Raw genomic sequence first — 18977 nt, 5'->3', positions numbered from 1 at the left:
AAATTCTAACAGTTAATTAACACAAAGGATCTGAATCAAAGCCTAACTATAAGATATGTTTGGCTGTAAAATGGCCAAGACAAATGAAGTTTTCTCCTTGCTCATTGTAAGTTCAATGCCATAAATGGCAACACAAAAGATTAAATAATGCATGTGTGAATTTTCTACCTGTTCAGATGTCTTATAGAATGCCACAGATGCATTGACTAATTTCAGTCTGTCTTCCATCTTCAGCATGAGCTGTTGCCAGTGAAGGGCTACTTTCTCAGCACACTCTCTGATGGCATCCGAGTCATAATGGCCAGCCTGTAGCATGGTCTCGGCCTTCTGCTGCACTTGAAGAGCACTTTGGTGGGTTTTCTGCAAAGAAGTGGCATGAAAGAGGGACTGTGTGTAGGGAGGAAAGAGAGGTTGCATAGAAATGCCAGATAGATGGTGAAAGGGATTAGGTAGAGTAATGAGATGTGGGAAAGTTGAACATTTTTAAAGACTTACAATGTTAATTGTTAATTCCAAAACAGAGCAATGATAGAGGGACAACAATATTTTATAAGGCATAATTACATTTACATCTTGGCCATTTTCAATAACGCGAGCTTGAGTTTGCTGCATTGCATCGAAATACAAAAGATAATTCCAAATCATTTCTAACACATGAAGAGAAATGCAGGTGATCTCTTTGCTGGAATTTGTAATATTTAATTCATACTGCAGATCGCATGACTTATTTCTTGAGACATTGTGGCAATGAAACAATGTAAAAGGAACTCTGGGTTTCCAGTGAGATACCCAGAGCACCTTTTTGTACTTGCTTACCTATTCTGTTAAGTTCAAGCTCACAGATAGAAAGCATGAAAACAATTTCCTGGAACTAAATGTAGTTTTGTTCTGCAACAGATAGAATGCATATGTTACATTCAAACAGCAATTCTCCTCAGAATAACAGCGCCATTTGATAAGCATTTGTAATGTAATTGGAAGTGACCAAAAGAACCTTTTCCCACACATTTGAGACAATGTCATCATGATTTAGAAAACTGCCAGTTTTGAAGAATTTTTCAGCTACTGTGTAACACATTTAGCACTTCTGACTGTGGATGATCTTCAAAGCCAACATGTTTCCAGATGGTAGAGAAACGAAGTAGAAACCATAAATATGTCACCAATAAATCCAGTAGGGGATTCAGGAGAAATACCTTTCCCCAGGGATAGTAAAAATGTGCAAATAGCTACCACAAGGAATAGTTGGTCAAAAGAACAGGAAATTACCACTGACAGTTCATTATTTGGGAAGAGTTGAAAGATAGAAATGAATGGAAATTAAAGATCTATTGATCTAATGTATGCTGTAGTTAAGGGATTAGTGTCAAGAAACAGGACCACACAATATTTTTTAAAGTTATGCAAATTTAGAGGGGAAAAAAATCAAACAGGACTGAAAATCAGTCAAATTGGACAAGTTCTACAGCTTTTGTCCTTGGACCTTCGTACATGGAGTGTTCCAAAGCAAGGAAATCCTTGGGTTTGCAGTGGTGTCCAAAAGATGCCAATGCTAACTGCAGTTCTCACACACAGAAATACCCTTTCCCAGAAAGAGACTGTTTGACCACATCCCAGGATGGTGCTAGGAACGACTCAGTTAGGATCATTCTCATGATCAGGCACCCAAATACTAATCCTACCCTCAGATACCAATCCTAATCCAGCAGCTAACCCTTAAATATGAATCCAATCCCAGGCCCCAATGCCACATTTTAAGCTTATTTCCTCACCAATCACCTGAACCCAGTCTCAGCACTGGACTCACCCAATTCCCTTCGTATATTTTTCAATGTTAGACCATCTGAAGGAAAATTTTCAGTGTACAATGGTTTTTCAACATTGCATGATGTCTTGAATATCAAGTTCTATGAAATTCTAAGTGGAGAGCCTTTGAACAATATATTTGTTAATTCATGGAAAACTGACTGCTTAATAGGTTTTCACAGATGTTCACCATACAGCAGTTTTTATTTGAACCAGAGACCCTGATACTTGGATTAATATGAAAACAGCAGGAAGAACTAGGACATATTTCAAAAAAAGATTGATAGAAGCAGAGAAAGTCCATTATAGGCTGCAATATTGCTTCACAATCCATGAAATCATATCTGGTCAGCATTTTGTCAAATTTATTGCTCGAGACCCATGATCCTCATTTCTTGATGATAAAGAAATTGAAAGAACTGAATACTTTTATAAAGGAGCTTAATTAATGAGCTATATATCAATTTTTAAAATTAAAATTAAAACATTTAAAATATTTATTTAAACTTAGACATACTGTACAAAAACAGGAAATTTCAGCCACAAGACCATGCCACCCAATATACATCCAATTAACCTACACGCTCAGTACATTTCGAACAGTGGGAGAAAACTGGAGCCCCCAGGGAAAACCCATGCTGACACAGGGAGAACATACAAACAAACTCCTTACAGACAGTGTGGGATTTGAACCCTGGTCCCAATCTATGGCACAGTAAATGCGTCATGCTAACTGCTATGCCAACCATGCTGCCCACTGTAATTGTGAAGTATTAATATAACAAAAATGCACTGTTACACAAATCAGCACCATGCCTTTATACCCCTCATTGCATGAATGAAGAAATATAAAGTGGTCTATTAGTGCAGCTTGATTTAACTTTAGAGTAACAAAACAGCAGCTGGGTTGGTGGAGGAGAGATGTAAAAATCCTTACATAAGATTTCAATTTGAACAGGATATAAAACTTCAGTGATGTTGTTACATTTTTGAAAGAGTGAGGTTTTTGAACTTTGATGTCAAAAATAGCTTTTTCTGAAAAAAATTTGGTAAAGATTTTTACAGATAAGATGATAGGAGAGTGATAGTGTAATCATATTGCTTAAATGTATCAGTACATACAATGTAGTAGTTCCATCAGATAATGTAAGGAGGTGGAAATAATGATTATTCCTCTCTATTTGTTGCATCTGCACATTTCTTTATAAATTGGTAGATCAATTTATGAATTTACTATTTGTCAAGCTATTTGCTTGAATTGCTCCTGCTGTGGCCCTTTTAATTGACCAAATCCTCTTTAGATATTCAGATGGAGTATCCACTACATTTCCAGCCAAATTACTGTAGGGGAGTAGAAACCGCTCTGTCGAAATAACCTGCAATTACACATTACATGCTGATGTATTAGCTTTCAAAGATTTTTTTGGGTTGTTCATACATCCAAATAATAGCTAAATTGCTCTCTTAATCTATATGAGCAGTGTAAGAAAATGTGAGACTTCATTGTATAACGATTCAAAGTAAGGAGAAAATATACCTGAAATGTCAGAAATAGATCTGGTGTTATCTATTGCTTTCCATTGAATAATGGAAAAAAATCTGATAGCACAGAACAAAAACCCCTCACAATTCAGCTTCAATTCAAAGCCCATTTCTAAAGTAGGTATTACCTCTATGGCAAGCTGAAATTGCTCATGTTCTCGCTGAAGCTGTTCTGCTTCTGAGAGCGAACTTGCATTAACAAGGCTAGCATTGAGCATGGATTCCCCATTTCGTATCCAGCCTAATACCTGCAGCAGAAGAAAAAAAGCAATTAGAAGCTCAAAATGATTTCAACACAAAATATTTTCTTGTCAGCATGATCTCTGATTTCCCTTTATATTGGTTAGAGAACTGTTTCTGGGAACATGAAGGGTCAAAATGCAGTGTTATTTACAACCCAGGCAACAATCCTTGCATCATGTTCAATAACAATCGCTTAGGGGATCAGAGATGAATGCTTCAATAATTCTTTTGATGAAAAAGAAAAAGATCAAAGCTGCACAATTGTCAAGAATACTATATGTCCAGAACTAATGTACTGATTTTCAGCTGTTACTTGATCCATAGATAGTGTTTCATCATGCACAATATTAGAATGAGATATATGGTATGCGGCAATGCAGATAGTGCAATACTTTTCCAGGTTATAAGAGAGTAGATAATCAGTTGTTTGTTAACATTGCCCTAATTTCGATTGGACTAATGTTCTATGAAATCAAAAATATTCTCAATGCAAAATTAACAAAAAGAAGTATCAATTTCTTTTGAATGATACTATAAATCATGATGTTCATTTGGAAATTCAGACATTTGGAACAGGAAAGGTGATGTTTCCATGTGCCTCTTCTTCAGTAACATCTGTCACTTTTCAAGGCTGTAATCCTGGGAAATCTGATTCCACAAGACTGAGCACAGACAAGAGAGATTTAGAGCAATTAATAAGGTCAGCCCTTCCAAAATTACTTTCCATTCAACCATACTGCTCTACCAAAAGGGCGCACAGCTTTAAGAAACTTACAGATTTAGTTTACATAACAAATAGCAGTTAATTACTTCCCTCAATTTAAGAAGAAAGCAGGTTATTAACTTTTTAGGCATAAGCGGATCCAATTTATATTGCACTATCAATTTACACAGTGTCACATAATTCATTCAATTGTTCAATTAAATCATGTGTGATTTAAGTTCAACAGATTTTTGATGTTAGACACAAACCAGATGGAATTACATTTAGTTAATATTTTCTTCAGTGATGAAACATTGTAGTTGCAATTCTGGAGCAAGTGCAAGGAAGAAATTGAAAAAAAATGTTATTGACTTATTAATTTATTTTTCTGAAAAAAATGTTTAAAGGTTAATTTTGCTGCCTAATACCAACAGCCTTGAATGACACATGGCACTTAGCCATTTAGATAGCTGTAAGTATGGAATTTCTGAGGATGTAGATGGGAAATTGGGAAGCTATGGACTTGCTGCCAAAATCTGAAGGCTCAATCTGTCACTTAATGATGCTGATACACAAAGTCCAGCACTGTAGCCAACCTTGCTGAGAAACCAATATACATATGAACAAAAATGTTTGGAGTAGGAGCAATCACTTGGTCCCTTGAGCCTGCTGATTCATTCAATAAGATCACAATGGATCTGATTACAATTTCAACTCTGCATTTCCACCACAAGCACTCTTTTCACCTCCAGTTATATACTTAATCCTGCCTTAATAATATTCAAAAGACCATGTTTCAACTGGTCATCAGGCTTAAGAGTTTGAAAGACACAAACCCACCTGTGAGAAAATAAATCATCTTGTGGAGACACAAGGGACTGCAGACACTGGAATGGAGAATTTAAAAAAAGTTTGGAAGAACTCTGTGGGTCAGGCAAGAAGTATAGAGGCAAAGACATGATGGACATTTTGTGTCCAGATCCTGCATTAGGATTGAGAATGTACAGGGAAGATAACCATCAAGGATTGAAGGAAGAGTGACAGAAAAGCTAGTAGGTGATTGGTGGAATATACAAGGGGAGGATGATAGACAGACCCAGGAGGAAGAAGAAGGGAGGACAGTATTAAGGAGCAAGGAAATGAAAGCTAGAACCAAATGTGGGGAGGTGTCAGGTGATGGGCAGATGGAGCCAGATGGGGGTGGATGACAGGGGTGGGGTGAAGAGGAGTTTTGTCAGAAGCCTACAGGTGATAAGTGGCATATATATGAAAAGAGACTGGTGGAGCTAGTTGGGGGCAGGGGAGGGGGGCAGAGGGTAAGACAGAGACAGAGGCTGGAAGGTTATAAATGCGATCAGGTAAGAGAAGGATGATGGGGATGTGGAACCATCTGGAGGAGGGGATAAGAAAGGGAGAAACCCAGGGATCTAAAATGATGAGCAGATGCAACTAGATGAGTGAGGGTGATGAGCATACATAACTGTGGAGTAGAGGAATGAATGAGAAGAAAGGAAGTGAGAACTTCACTGGTGCATGAGAAAGAAACACAAAAAGATATTTTTCTTCTTTTTTTCCACCAATCATTAATCAGCTTCTAAATCAATATCCCTTCCTACCTGGCTCCAGCTGGTCATCATTCTCCTCTATGGTTTCATTTATCACTTACCAGTCTCTGTCTCACCCCTCATTCTCATTTTGAAATGCATGCAATTTTTTTTCTCTCTACCTTTCTGTCCTGATACAAGAACTTGACCTGAAAGGTCAGCCATCCCTTTGCATCCATGGATGTTGCTTAACTCCGTAAGTTATTCCAACAGTTTAAATTTTTGCTGTTAGAATATAGCTTGCTTTATCTGGACCAATTTGCCCTCCAAGCGAAGATAGGCTTAGGCTTGAGAGATTACAAACATGATTCTGAGTCGATGGATAACAAAATGTATTCCATGGTTGTTCTGGTATTTAAAATAAAATTAAATATAGTCTTAATCGGTATGTTAGAAAGCTTTAATTTTCTGAATAACACCTTATCTCACTCAACTAGTACCAATCAACACAAAATAGTATATGGTAGATTGTGGGTTTATTGTCACATAGACAAATACAATATAAAGATGCACCAATTTTTTTATTTGGTATGTACCAAATTGGTATGTACAGATATACCAACTACAACTATGGAGCTGTCATTTGGCAAGATAGAGGTCAGTGTGCCAGGCCACAACAGCACCATTGTTGTCTGCAGGTTGATAGTGGGGTTGGGATTCGTGTGGAAAGAGCTGTGTGTTGAGAAAGGGTCAAGGGAGAAGTTCATTCCCGAGATTGGAGGGCTTGAGTTATAAGGAGAAGTAGATAGGCTATGACTTAGAGGAATAAGGGCCAAATTCAGAAAAGTAGGACTACCTCAGATAGGCAACATTGGCAAAGGACCTTCTTCCCTGTTGTAAAACTCCATGACTCTATTGTGGAACATCTTTTGTGCATGAATTGATTGTTGCATTTCAAAACACAATTCAGTGATTGTGAATCAATCTGAGATCTTAAAGTGCCAGCAACCCAGGCTCTAATCCAGTGCTGTCTTTAAGGACGTTGTACATTCTCCCTGTGATTGTGTGGGTTTCCTCCAGGTTCTCTCATTTTCCTCCCACCCTCCAAAAATGTACATGGTTTTTAGGTTAATTGGTTTATTTGGGCCGGAAGTGCCTGTAACCATGTATCTCTAAAAATAATATTGTCAGGATGAAACACTGTAAGCTATAAGTGCAATGACTTGTTATCCGATGATGCTAACGTGCTTAACTATCTGAAATTCAGAACTACATTCATGTATAATACCTCAAACTTCTTTAGTCTGCAACCTGTTCTGGTAATCATGCAGTCAGAAGCATTCATTTTGATGTCAAATTAACTATTTTTAGAAAATATCATACTTGAAACATCAATTCTCATGTTCTGAGGGAAAAAAAGGAAAACCATTATATTTCTAATGTACTATCGTGCAACATCTTGGATGGTCATCATGGATCTCAGACTCAGTTAACCTAATAAAGGGCAACCTCATTTGTCCTGTGGTTTACATGAGGGCCTTTAAAAAAGGCCTTTAAAAAGGTTTTTTTTGCAGTCTCTGTGACCTTCTCAGTGGTACTGATGCTATTGCCAGAAGAGTTGGATATTCCTGTTTCTTTGCTAACACCAGTATCAGTCTGACATTCAAAAGTCAGAGTGGAAGGATAATATCCATTTTAAATCATTTATTTATGACTGTTGTGGCTGAACTAATGAATAGGTTTTTAGACTCCTCAGCAATAGTATTTTGATTACAAAATGTACAAACACTATTTTGATTACAAAATTGCTATGCATCAGTGATGCAACAAATAGGGTAGCTAATTAATTCTAGTTTTCAAACATCAACAGTTTTTAAATCATACTTTAAAAATGCAGAGAGCATCATAGCCACATGAAGAAGATTATTCTGACATTGTTTGTTACCTGTCAAACTTATTGAACAGCTATTTCCTATGTGCAGATTTCATTTTCACCATTTTTGCTGATGGTTCAACAAGCAAAAATGGACGACTTTCAGGAAGTGATACTAATTATTATGACACAGCTTGTAGCTTAAAGTGAACAATTTGGAGTTTTATTAGCAAATAGATAGCATCGTGGAACTGAAGTGCATGCACAAAACATAGACAAAAGGCATTTCAGATCACTGAGTTTATGCCAGCTCACAGAACAATCCTATTCCTTAATAATTTTTCCTTAAACCTATTCTTCTTCCCATACTCTGATAAAATCTCCTATGATTCCACCACTCCTGTACAGACTTGGGACAATTTACAATTTGCCTAACAACCCAGAGGTGCAGGATGAAGCAAGCTGCCTAAGAGAGACTATAAAAACTGCACTGGAGGCCAAGATTAAATCTGGGTCACTAGGTCTGTAGGCTGGAGCTCTAGTTGCTGTGCCACCCCATTGTGCATTGCCTCAAGCTAAGCACTAAGGAACAGAAACATTTAATTAGTAATTTCCATGTCCCACTTACTTGCTTAACTTCTGCTTGCAGATGACGGAGCTGTAAGCATTGCTCCAAGCGCTTCTGGGTCTGATCAGCATTCAGCTCAAGCTCTTGCTGCTTCTCATGAAGGAACTCCAGCAGCTCCTGGACTTGTGTTCCTAAGTCCATATCTTTATCACAGGTTAGTTCAATTCCTGATTAAAATAGACACATTTCATTGTTATTTACAAACTGTGCTCTTCTAATGTTTCTCAGCATCTGAATTCTCCATATTTTCATCAAATTAAAAAGAAGCAATTGTTAATGTGAAAGAACAACCTCCTACCAGAGTTATCAGGTTGAAGGGTCACTTACTGTCCTTAAGTCTACCTATTGGTGGAAAATAATCTCTTCAGAACAGAAGTCACAAGTAAAACTTTCAGCTTTCCCAAATATAGGGCATAATTCCAGAAGCAATAAAACATTCCACTTCTTCATAATTAAGATATATTTCCAGAGGGTGGAAAAAAAAGGTGTTCTCAAAATAAAAGTACAATTTCACCAAATTCCTAGATCAATGGGGATAATAGCATCCTTTCATTTGGTGACAAGTGACTGCAGGATAGGCAATTAAATGATATCTAAGCATACTATTAATGAACTTGAGACTCAGTTGCCCTTTCATTGTCTAATGTAGACATACTTCATGATGGCCATTGAAATAACGAGATGACTGAAATATAATTTTCTAAAAACTGAGTGATAGTTTTTACTTGAGGTTCTGTAGGTGTAGCATAGATAGTGTTTAGTTGTTATATTTGAATTCTGCTTTACAATGTACATGCAAAAATTTCAATTCAACACACAAACTACAAGTAATAACAAAGATCATATGAAAACTCAACTCATTTCAATGCTAGATAATTCCTCAGGTGCACCCCAATCACAGAACTGTATGTCCAGTATTTGTGGGTATTAAATTCTGTAATGGACCCCAAATAGAGTCAGTTACCGAATGTACAAACTTAATGAGGCACGAAAAGTTCAAACATTTTTCTAAATATTTTTGCAGCCAGAGACCACTATCACATTGTAGTAATACAGACAGTTGGAGACTAGTTTGTGGCAACTTTGGTTGTATTCAAGCTGGTGCCTCCACATGGTCTTGTGTGTACTTTACCTAATAAGGTATAGTTGTTTTAAATGAACCCAAATTTCTTTATTACAGTAAAAGGAACATCACATGGTACCAGGAGTGTACAGAGTGAGTATCAGTCATCATCAGTAGAGATATGGAGAGTGTCAAAATTCCTGATGCTGTAAATTGGACTGAAAATGTTGACCACAAGTGGAGGTTGTTCAAAGATTCATGGTGTACCTGAAAGCCATTGGACTCGATAGCAAACCTGATGCATAGAAGTCTGCACTGCTACTTACTATGGTGGGGCCTCAAGCACTAGAAGTTTTCAATACATTTTGTTTTTGCCGAAGCAGCTGACCAGTGCGAGTTCGACAAGGTTATCAAGATGTTTTATGAACACTGTTCACCAAACAAAAATGAAACGTTCGAGAGCTACGTGTTTTGTGCATGCACACAGCTGCAGGGAGAGAGCATTGATACTATTTTAACAAATGAATTTAAAAGCAAGAACCTGCAATTTTGAATCGCTGCAAGATTCAATGATCTGTAATCAAATTTGTACAGGATTATTGATAAGACAGTGAGAGAGAGGTTGTTACGAGAGACAAAACTTACCTTAGTCACACCAGTGAATTAGCTCTGTTGCACACGAAAATGTTTGGTGAGAGTGCAAGAGCCAAAGAAAATGAAGGCATAGCTGTAGCCACAATATGTCCACAGAATAAACAAAAAAAAGAGATATAGGAAACAACAAAAAGTTGGAGAGATATTCAAGTGCAAACTATGTGGCATTCAACAGGCACCAAAACAATGCCCAGCCAATGGAAAAAGTCTGTAATAAGTGCAAAGTGCAAAATTTTATGCAAAGCAATGTTTTTCCCAAAGGGGAACAAAGCAGAAATGAAAATGCTCTCAGTGATACACCTTTTGTTGGCAAGGTAGTGCAGGAAGATTATAAACTAACAAACAGCCAAGCATGAACAGAGTTGAGAAGGAAATGGAACAAATATTCCTTTTAAGCTGGACACAAGGGCAAAGGTCAATTTGATCTGTGAGCACAACATCAGAGCAACGAAGATAAAGCCATACATCCATGCAAATCCTGTGCAGCTCAAAGCATAAAATGAACAGAGCATTGAGATGAAAGGTACATGTAAACTCAAGGTTAAAGTTAAAAATAAAGAGGACCATCTCAGGTTTGCAGCAGTCCCAGATGGAAATGAATCACTGATTGGTGACAAAACATGTGAAGACGTAAGCCTAGTCAAGAGGGTGTACCACATGAACAGCAACAATGCACAGAACAGCATAGAGGAAATACTGGATCAATTTCCCAACATATTCAAGGCATTTGGAGTTCTACCATTCATCTATAAGATACAGTTAAAAGAAGGTGAACAGGCCCAAGATGGATTCCAGCACCACTGAAAGAAAAGTTCAAGCAGGAATTTGACCGAATTATGGCAATAGGGGTTATAAAGAACCTGAAGGACCCCACAGAATGGGTGAATTCCATTGTGTGCGTCAAAAAGAAGAATGGATGGATTCAAAAGATATGAATGATAATATAAAGAGGGAATATTATCAGATTCCAACCAGGGATGAAATTACAAATGAGATGGCTGGTGCAAAATTTTTTTACTAAATTGGATGCATCCCAGGGCTTTTGGCAAATAAAACTGCATGAAGATAGCACAAAATACTGTACATTTAATGCACCGTTTGGCCAATAGCCCTGTCTGAGGATGCCTTTTGCAATTTCCTCTATTCTGGAAATGTTCCACAGGACAATAGTGCACATCATAAAAGGCATACATGGGGTACTCGTACACATGGATGACATGATTCTATGGGGATCCACACAAGAACAACACAATGAGAGGCTCATCAAAGTGCTACAATGCATCCAGAAGTATGAATTAAAGTTAAACAGAGAAAAATGTCAGTTTGGTGTGAAGGAAATCACTTTTCTGGGAGATAAACTGTCAGAGGTCGGTGTGGAGCCAGACAAGAGCAAGGTGAAAGAAATTTTAGAGATGTCCAGGCCCACTTACAAAAAGGCATATGAGAGTGCTGGGATTAATCAATTTCATTGGTAAATTCATACCAAATCTGTCTTCCAAAACAATGTATTTAAGGAAATTGTTACAGAACAATTGTGAAATCAAGTGAACAACCACAAGGAAGAATGGGGATGACTGAAAATCATTCTAACTATAGAACCAGTACTTTTGACGTTCTTTTATGCATCCAGAAGGACAAAAATATCTATGGAAGCTTCAAAAGATGGAATAGGTGCTTTACTACTTATGGCTGTGGGAGATTGGAGGCCAGTAGCATATGCATCAAAGACAATGACAACATTCGAATGTCAATATGCATAGTTTGAGAAAGTGTGTCTATGTCTGGCCTATGGATTTGAGAAGTTCCACTGGTATGTGTATGATCTACCAATGCTCATGGCAGAGACAGACCACAAGTCATTAATAGTGATAATCAAGAAAAATCTCAGTTAAATGTCGCCAGGAATCCAAAGACTGATGATGAAACTACACGTTATGACTTCGAATTGGTGTACACACCAGGGAAACTTATTGTGTTAGCTGATGCGTTATCCAGGGCAACAATGCAGAGTGAAGCACACAATGAGAGTTCCACAGAGAATGATGTGAATCTCCACATGAATGTGATTATTGAATCTCTTCCCATACCTGACATGAAATCTAAGCACATCACAGCTGAAATAGAAAAGAACACAGTTCTACAGAAGGTCATCAAGAACCTGAATGAAGTGGGGTGGGAGGTAAGGGAGGGGGGGGGAATGGGGGAAAAAAATTAAAAAAATGTCACTCTATATATTTAGTGAAGAACATTTGTATATATTGTTGCTGAGATATGGTTCATAGTGCAATAAATAAAAAGGTTACAAATAAAAGGATGGCCTAGAGGTGAATGTCAGCCATACTACAACATCACAGCTGAGCTGAGTGTTGTCAATGGGCTTCTACTCAGACAGAGCAGAATTATCATTCCTCAGTCACTGTGACAAGAGATGCTGAAAAGGGTGCCAGAACTATTGTTTATTGACCAGGGATAAAAGCTGACATTGACAGGGTGGTTTCCAGCTATAAGACCTGTTTGTAACATCATGCACAGCAGACAAAGGAACCCATGATAATAACTGACATACCAGCAGAACTATGGTAGAAAGTTGGGACTGATCTGTTCCACATGGATGGAAAGAATTACTTGCTGGTTATTGATTATCTATTGAACTATCCAGAGATTGCGCTGCTTCCTAATATGTCTTCTGCTTGGGTGATCAAATATACGAAATTGATCTTTGCAAGACGTGGAATTCCTCAAATTGTCTACAGTGACAATGGAACATGCTACAGCTGTAGAGAATTCCAAATCTTTGCAGAAGAGTATGATTTTTGACATGTGACTTCAAGTCCTCTGCATCCACAGTCAAAGAGTAAAGCAGAGAAAGGAGTTCACATAGTTAAACAGTTGCTCCAAGAAAGCATAAGACAGTGGCTCGGATCCGTATCTAGCTCTATTGAGTTACAGAGCTTTGCCATTTGAACATGCCACTTACTAAGCTTCTGAAGGAATATAGACTATGCAACACATTTCCCTATTCTGCAGACCAAAACAAGAACAGAGATGTCGAAGATATTGAACAGAAACAAAAGCTTCTGCAATGGAGGCAATAAACAAACTATGGCAAGTCAGCAAGAAGCTTAAGGCCACTTGTACAACATGACACAGGGAGACTTAGAGATTCCAACATTTTGGACAAAGAGGCTACTGTTCTGGAAGAAGTAAATCCAAGATCCTACTCTTTTATTTCAAGGATGGTCAAATACCGAGGAGGAATTGAAAGAACCTGCTCAAAATGCAAGAGACACTGCAAGAACAGACAAATGTAGAAGATCCAGCCTGCACAGCAATGGAGGAAATACCACCAGTGCTAGACAGTATTGGACCAGCAAAGCTGTCACAAGCACCTGTGTCAAGCATATCCACATGTGTTATCAAAGCACATGACAGACTGAATGTCCGAAAGAAAAAGAACTGCACACTTAAAAATTTGTGCTGCTGATGTTGTGTTTACATAGGTGTTGAACTGTAAATTGAAATGAATACTGTATTAATGTGTCATGTTGATAGATTAAACATAAGGAAAGGAGATGTAGTGAGAGTGCTAGTGACATTCTTGACCACTAGAGGGAGTTGGAGACTAATTTGTGGCAGATTTGGTTGGATTCAAGATGGATGCCTCTTTGCAGTCTTGTGTGTACTTTAGCTAATAAAATATAGTTGTTTTAAAAGAACCCATTTCTTTATTTCAATAAAAGAAACATCACAACATGGCACCAGACTTCACTCCATCGAGGTCAAGTACAAGAAGCAGAGTCTTAAGAAAGAAGCCTATATCCTCAAGGACCTTTATCACCCAGGCCATGCCCTCTTTTCTCTGCCACCATTGGGGAAAAAAGGTACAGGATCCTAAAGATGAGCTGCCATCAAATTCCTGAATGATCAATGAAGCAAAGACACTGCCTTACTTTAATTTTCCACGCACTATTTTTATTTATTTTCTGTAAGGTGGTTTCTATGAATGTTTGCAATGAGATGCTGCAGCAAAACAACAAATGTGGTGACTTGTTTATTCTGAGGACAAGCAAAATGTTGGAGACTGAGGGGAAACCTGACAGGGGCAAGTTGCAGAGCTTTATTTTGATTTGCACATCATGTTCAGCACAGACACATGGGCTGAAGGACCTGTTCCTGTCCTTTTCTATGTTCTACATGCTCCAGAATTTGTTTCTTATCACATTTCTGCCTCACTTACCAAATCTGTGGTGGAGTAAACACTTTAAATCAAGGCTGAAATAAATTTAGTCACCTAATGTGTCACTTTTTAACTGTTGACACTGCAAGCATTCCTCTGTCTTTGATCACACTATTAGTCATTCCTCTGCACTGGGCAATTACTAATGATGATGAGGACCTGATGACAAAACTGTTCAAAATGTCTACAGAAATATGCATTCTTTTCTAACTTTCTCAGGGATGTGGATTGGAAAACCAAAGCCATTAAAGAGAAACTCTCTCCATGTTTCCCTGAAGTCATCTCATTGAGTGGTCTCTTTGTGATCATCTCCAGCTGCAATCAATCACATCTGGGCACATACCTTGAACTCCTTCTACTTACAAGGAAACTACTCTCTTCTTGAAGAGTACAGTTTAGTCAATACTGTTGGATATGCATAGATGCTTTTCTGTGAGTTGTTTAATTACACTATTCACCCTGCACCTATCCCTCCTCTATCTAATCATTGATTCGTCATGGTAACATAATAATTACTGAATAAGGAAGCAGAGTTCTGGAGCAATGATATAGAATAATGAATTGGAATTCCTCTTAGCAGCTCAGAAATTTAATTTCAAATAATTAAATAAATATGGAATTATGGTGTATCTCTGCAACAGTAAACATAAAAGCCAATTTAATTCATTAATGTATTTCTGGGAAAGAAATGTGCCATCCTTAAATGGTCTGCTCAATATAATACCACCCTGACGCTTGAATGCGGATAATTTTTAAGTCTTCTCAGTTCAGGGCAAATAGAGATGGATGATAAATCCTGGCATTACCAGCACAACCACACCATCATGAACAAATAAATTAAAATTGCTCTTGCCAAGTAACAAAAAATCCAGGATGTCACCATCTCTTCAAATATCATCCATATTCTTTCCAAAGTTCTTGAACAACTCTATATCTCCCTTCTTTTAAGTTTTTTTATATCTTTTGCAAGGTACTGCCATTGTCAGCAACTTCCTTTCTCTATGAATGTTTGCATAGAATTTTATGTAAGTGAATGTTTCATCATTCATCACTGTCTGTAGTAATCCCCTTTGTTTCAGTACTACTTTACTTGAATTCAATAAATTTCAAGTATCTACATGAAGACACAAGAAAATACATCACATCAATTCCTTCCACAAGTTTGGAATGATTCCTTCAATGGGTCACCTAATTTATTCTACAGAATTGTTCATAAAATTGGAAAGTTTCAAGTTGCAACAAATAATATTGAACAGCAAGGAGGTGTATGTCACAGCCTGTAATGCATGATACCATAGATGAAAATGTTAATAACTAAGATAAAAGAATTTAAATGCATTGGTAATATTAGATTGTTTAAATGGAAGAAATCCATCAGTGGCAGAATTATGGAATCAACAACTCTGAAACATGCCCTTCAGTTGATCAAGTCAATAGGAAGGACCAATTAGACTTAAACTCAAGACTTCAACTTATAGCATCAAAATTGTTTGACCCAAAAGGCATGTTGTTAAGTATACCATGTAATGCTTTCAGAGTGCTCTGAAAAGCAAGTTGCTTTCAGATGGATAAATCTGTGCTCTTTTCTATTCAATGATCTTTCTTACCCACTGAGCTAGACAGAAAATTGCATGAACTGAGTGGCTAATTAACACTGCAGATCTCTTTCTGTGTTATTTTAGACTATTGGATTGTTTAGTGCAGTGCCTCAAGAATGTGTGGAATGAACTATTTCATTAACTTTCTGATATCAAGCATATAAAAAAGACCTACGCAAGTCACCTTATGCTACAGTACCTGATGCTTGCACTTCCATGATGTATTGATGCAAATCTTGGCCCTGTTGAATTACATCAAAGGTCATGTTGTTCATGGCTAGTTTCCGTTCTGTGTGTCGTTGCAGCCGCTGTTCAGCTAATGTTAGGTCTTCTGTATTAAAGTCATTCATTTGCCGGAGAAGATCTTCATTCCAGGCATCTAACTCTCCTGTTACCTGATGATGTACATTAAATTTTGATAAGTGATGCAGTTTACAATAATAATTTGCATAATCCTAAAGAAGAAAAATTTAAAGAATGGTCTTTGCTCTAGGCTCTTTTATTTTGAGGAATCAATGTTTTGGAATCTTCCTTTCCCATAAGCTGTTTAACTGTTATACTACTGAATATAGCACATATGTAACGCTGATTGATTGGCTGTAGGATTGCTTAATGCTTTGTTTTTTTCCTGTTGAGCTTTCAATAGGTTGGCAGCTCATTTTAGCAAAGCCTCGTGCAGTTGTTGTTCCTCCTTCTGTATTTCTTATTGAAACAGGTTGGTGACCTGAGTGAGCAACATGCCAAGTCATGAGATCACTGTTGGTGTCCTAACCCAATTACAAATAGAGCAAACAGAAGCAGCAGAGACCCAATTGACCCTTTGTGCTTGCTCGACCATTCAATAATGGCTTATTTTTCACTTCAGTACCACTTTCCTGTATTAATCAGGTATCCCTGGATCCCCTAAATATCTAAGATATATAATATCTATCTATATCTTGAATATACTGAATAGTCTTCCATAGCCCTCTTGAGTAGAGAATTCCAAAGATTCATTTCCCATTGGGTGAAGAAATGACTCCTCATCTCAATGCTGAATAAACAACTTTGAGACTCTAACCTTAATATGAGACACACCAACCAGGGGAAAACATCAACTCTGCATCTCACGCGTCAAACTCTGGCAGAAATTTGCATGTGTCAATGAGAACACCTCTCATTTCCCTAAACTCAAGAGCACACAATCTGCTCATCTGACAATTCCTCCATCTCAAGAATCAATCTGCTGAGCCTTTGCTGCACGGCATTTTCAGTAAGTATATGCTTCCTTAGATAAGGAGATGAGAACTGTGCACACAATTGCAGATTGGCCTTTATTATAAGTAACTAGGATCCTGGTGAGACCAAAGTTGCCATTAGCCTTCCTCACGTCCGACTGTATCATTTACAGATCAACTCTAATGGTTTGTGTACAAGATCACACCGGTGTCCATGTTATCTTATGCCATTTTAAAATATTCAGCCTTCCTAATTTTTCATTTTTTTTTCTAACATGTATGTCCTCGAAGTTTCTTTTATCTGCCATGTCTCAACCATTCACTTTGCAATACACCTAAAGCCTCTCTGTATCCTCCTAACAATGACATATCTTCTTAGCTTTGTAAATTTAGCTACCCACAAGATTCCCTCATAGATTGTAAACTTTTTCTATGCCATCCCACTAGCCACAATTTCCCATCCCCAAAAATTACCTTTTCATTATTGCTATTTCTGGTTGCTATTGATGTTGCACCTCATGGATGTGCAGTTGTGATGGTGAAAAAACCCAAGCAGGAGAGAACCAGTTGACCTTGGCAGTGCCACAGTACAATGGAGGGTGTGAAGATGGAAAATTGGTCTCTCTAAGGACAGGTGCATCTGCAATACTTAGATTGACAAGGTAGAAGCAAAATTGGCTTATCTCTCATGGTGGCCCATTCAACACTTATTGGAAACCCAGTGTGGGAACAATCCTTCAAAGCATAGGTAGCTCAATAAATACTGTATAATAGAGCCATTCTGAGCAAAAGTAATTGAAATTCCCTAGAATACATTCTCTCCCCTTGTACCTGTCAGTGCCCTTCCAAGTTTTGATTATCATGGCAGAACCATTATTTATTATTGAAAGAAATCACCAGAATTCCTCACCCTCATCTGTTGATTGACATGACTTTGGAATCAACATTGTGGTCTCTCTAGCTCACTAACTCCTGTTTGCATGCTACTGTGGCAATAACCTTATAATTCTATCCTTCCAGAATCCCATAACATACTAGGGGATCATGATGGAGGAGTCAGAGATATTGGTAGAAAGATGTGATTTGCTGAATAAATTCTCTCAGACTATTGTGGGGTCTGTGAGACAGCTCTCTCAACTTAAGCACCAGATGTTCCTGAGGAGGACTTTGCAAGTAAATGGGGGTTGGTGTGGTTGTTGTTTCTGAATCAATTGCATGGTTCAAAACCTGAAGATATGTTCAGTTTTATTCTCAATGTGTTTTGAATTGGTGCTATCACACAATTGATGATTTGCAAGGCTACATTAGGACTGTTAACAATCAAAAATATTGTTCTGAGCCTGGCAAGATATGTGGATCAGACCATGTAAAGACATTTTTTTCTAAAAGACTAATTTAATTAATTGGATTCACAATTTTTATGGATAAGCCACAATTTCTGAAGTAGGTTATCTGACCTTGGGACTTGAAAAAAAGTTAAGCAGAAGTTTCAAAACAAGAGCATGGTTATAAATGGAAAAGTAGATTCTAGATTGTAAGGTCATAGGGGCCAAAGTCCACTTCTGAGCAAAAGAATGAAGCTGGCCATTTAAAAGTAAGGCCAGTGGTTAATGAGAGTATACAATGGAGATTGAGAGTGAACTGCCATGGAGTTACTATGAGGAGTTAGCTGGTCAGCGGACTTGAAATGTAACAAAGATTTAACTCTCTACCCAAAAGAAATATGAAAAGATCTTCATCAGAAGAGCAACAGGTCTTAAATAAGTTAGCTTTTTTATCTCCTTGTCAAATTTAGTCATACATTCAGACATACAGCATGGTAACAGGACATTTCGGCCCATGAGTCCATGCTGCCCAATTTACATCCCA

The 18977-nt window shown here is 37.7% G+C and overlaps 1 protein-coding gene across 23 annotated transcripts in view; it reads right to left on the bottom strand.

Annotated features, from left to right (window-relative positions):
• The window catches only part of LOC138762132 (kalirin-like), an 873682-nt gene that overhangs the window by 295783 nt on the left and 558922 nt on the right, over positions 1-18977 (bottom strand). For 20 of the 23 annotated variants that reach the window (XR_011356765.1, XM_069935559.1, XM_069935558.1 and 17 more), the window contains 4 exons: positions 16091-16286; positions 8340-8506; positions 3477-3596; positions 169-387 (listed from right to left, as the gene is read on the bottom strand). Coding sequence is in view for 22 of the 23 variants with exons in the window: in XM_069935559.1 (XP_069791660.1) it covers positions 169-387; positions 3477-3596; positions 8340-8506; positions 16091-16286 (702 nt within the window). In the remaining variant the exon portion in view is untranslated. The remainder of the gene's footprint in view (positions 1-168; positions 388-3476; positions 3597-8339; positions 8507-16090; positions 16287-18977) is intronic. The other 3 variants (XM_069935552.1, XM_069935557.1, XM_069935576.1) reach the window with 1 other exon arrangement.

Source organism: Narcine bancroftii, chromosome 4 (assembly GCF_036971445.1).
Source record: "Narcine bancroftii isolate sNarBan1 chromosome 4, sNarBan1.hap1, whole genome shotgun sequence".
In the NCBI taxonomy this organism is placed as follows: Eukaryota; Metazoa; Chordata; class Chondrichthyes; order Torpediniformes; family Narcinidae; genus Narcine; species Narcine bancroftii.
This window is presented reverse-complemented; position numbering and strand designations above follow the sequence as displayed.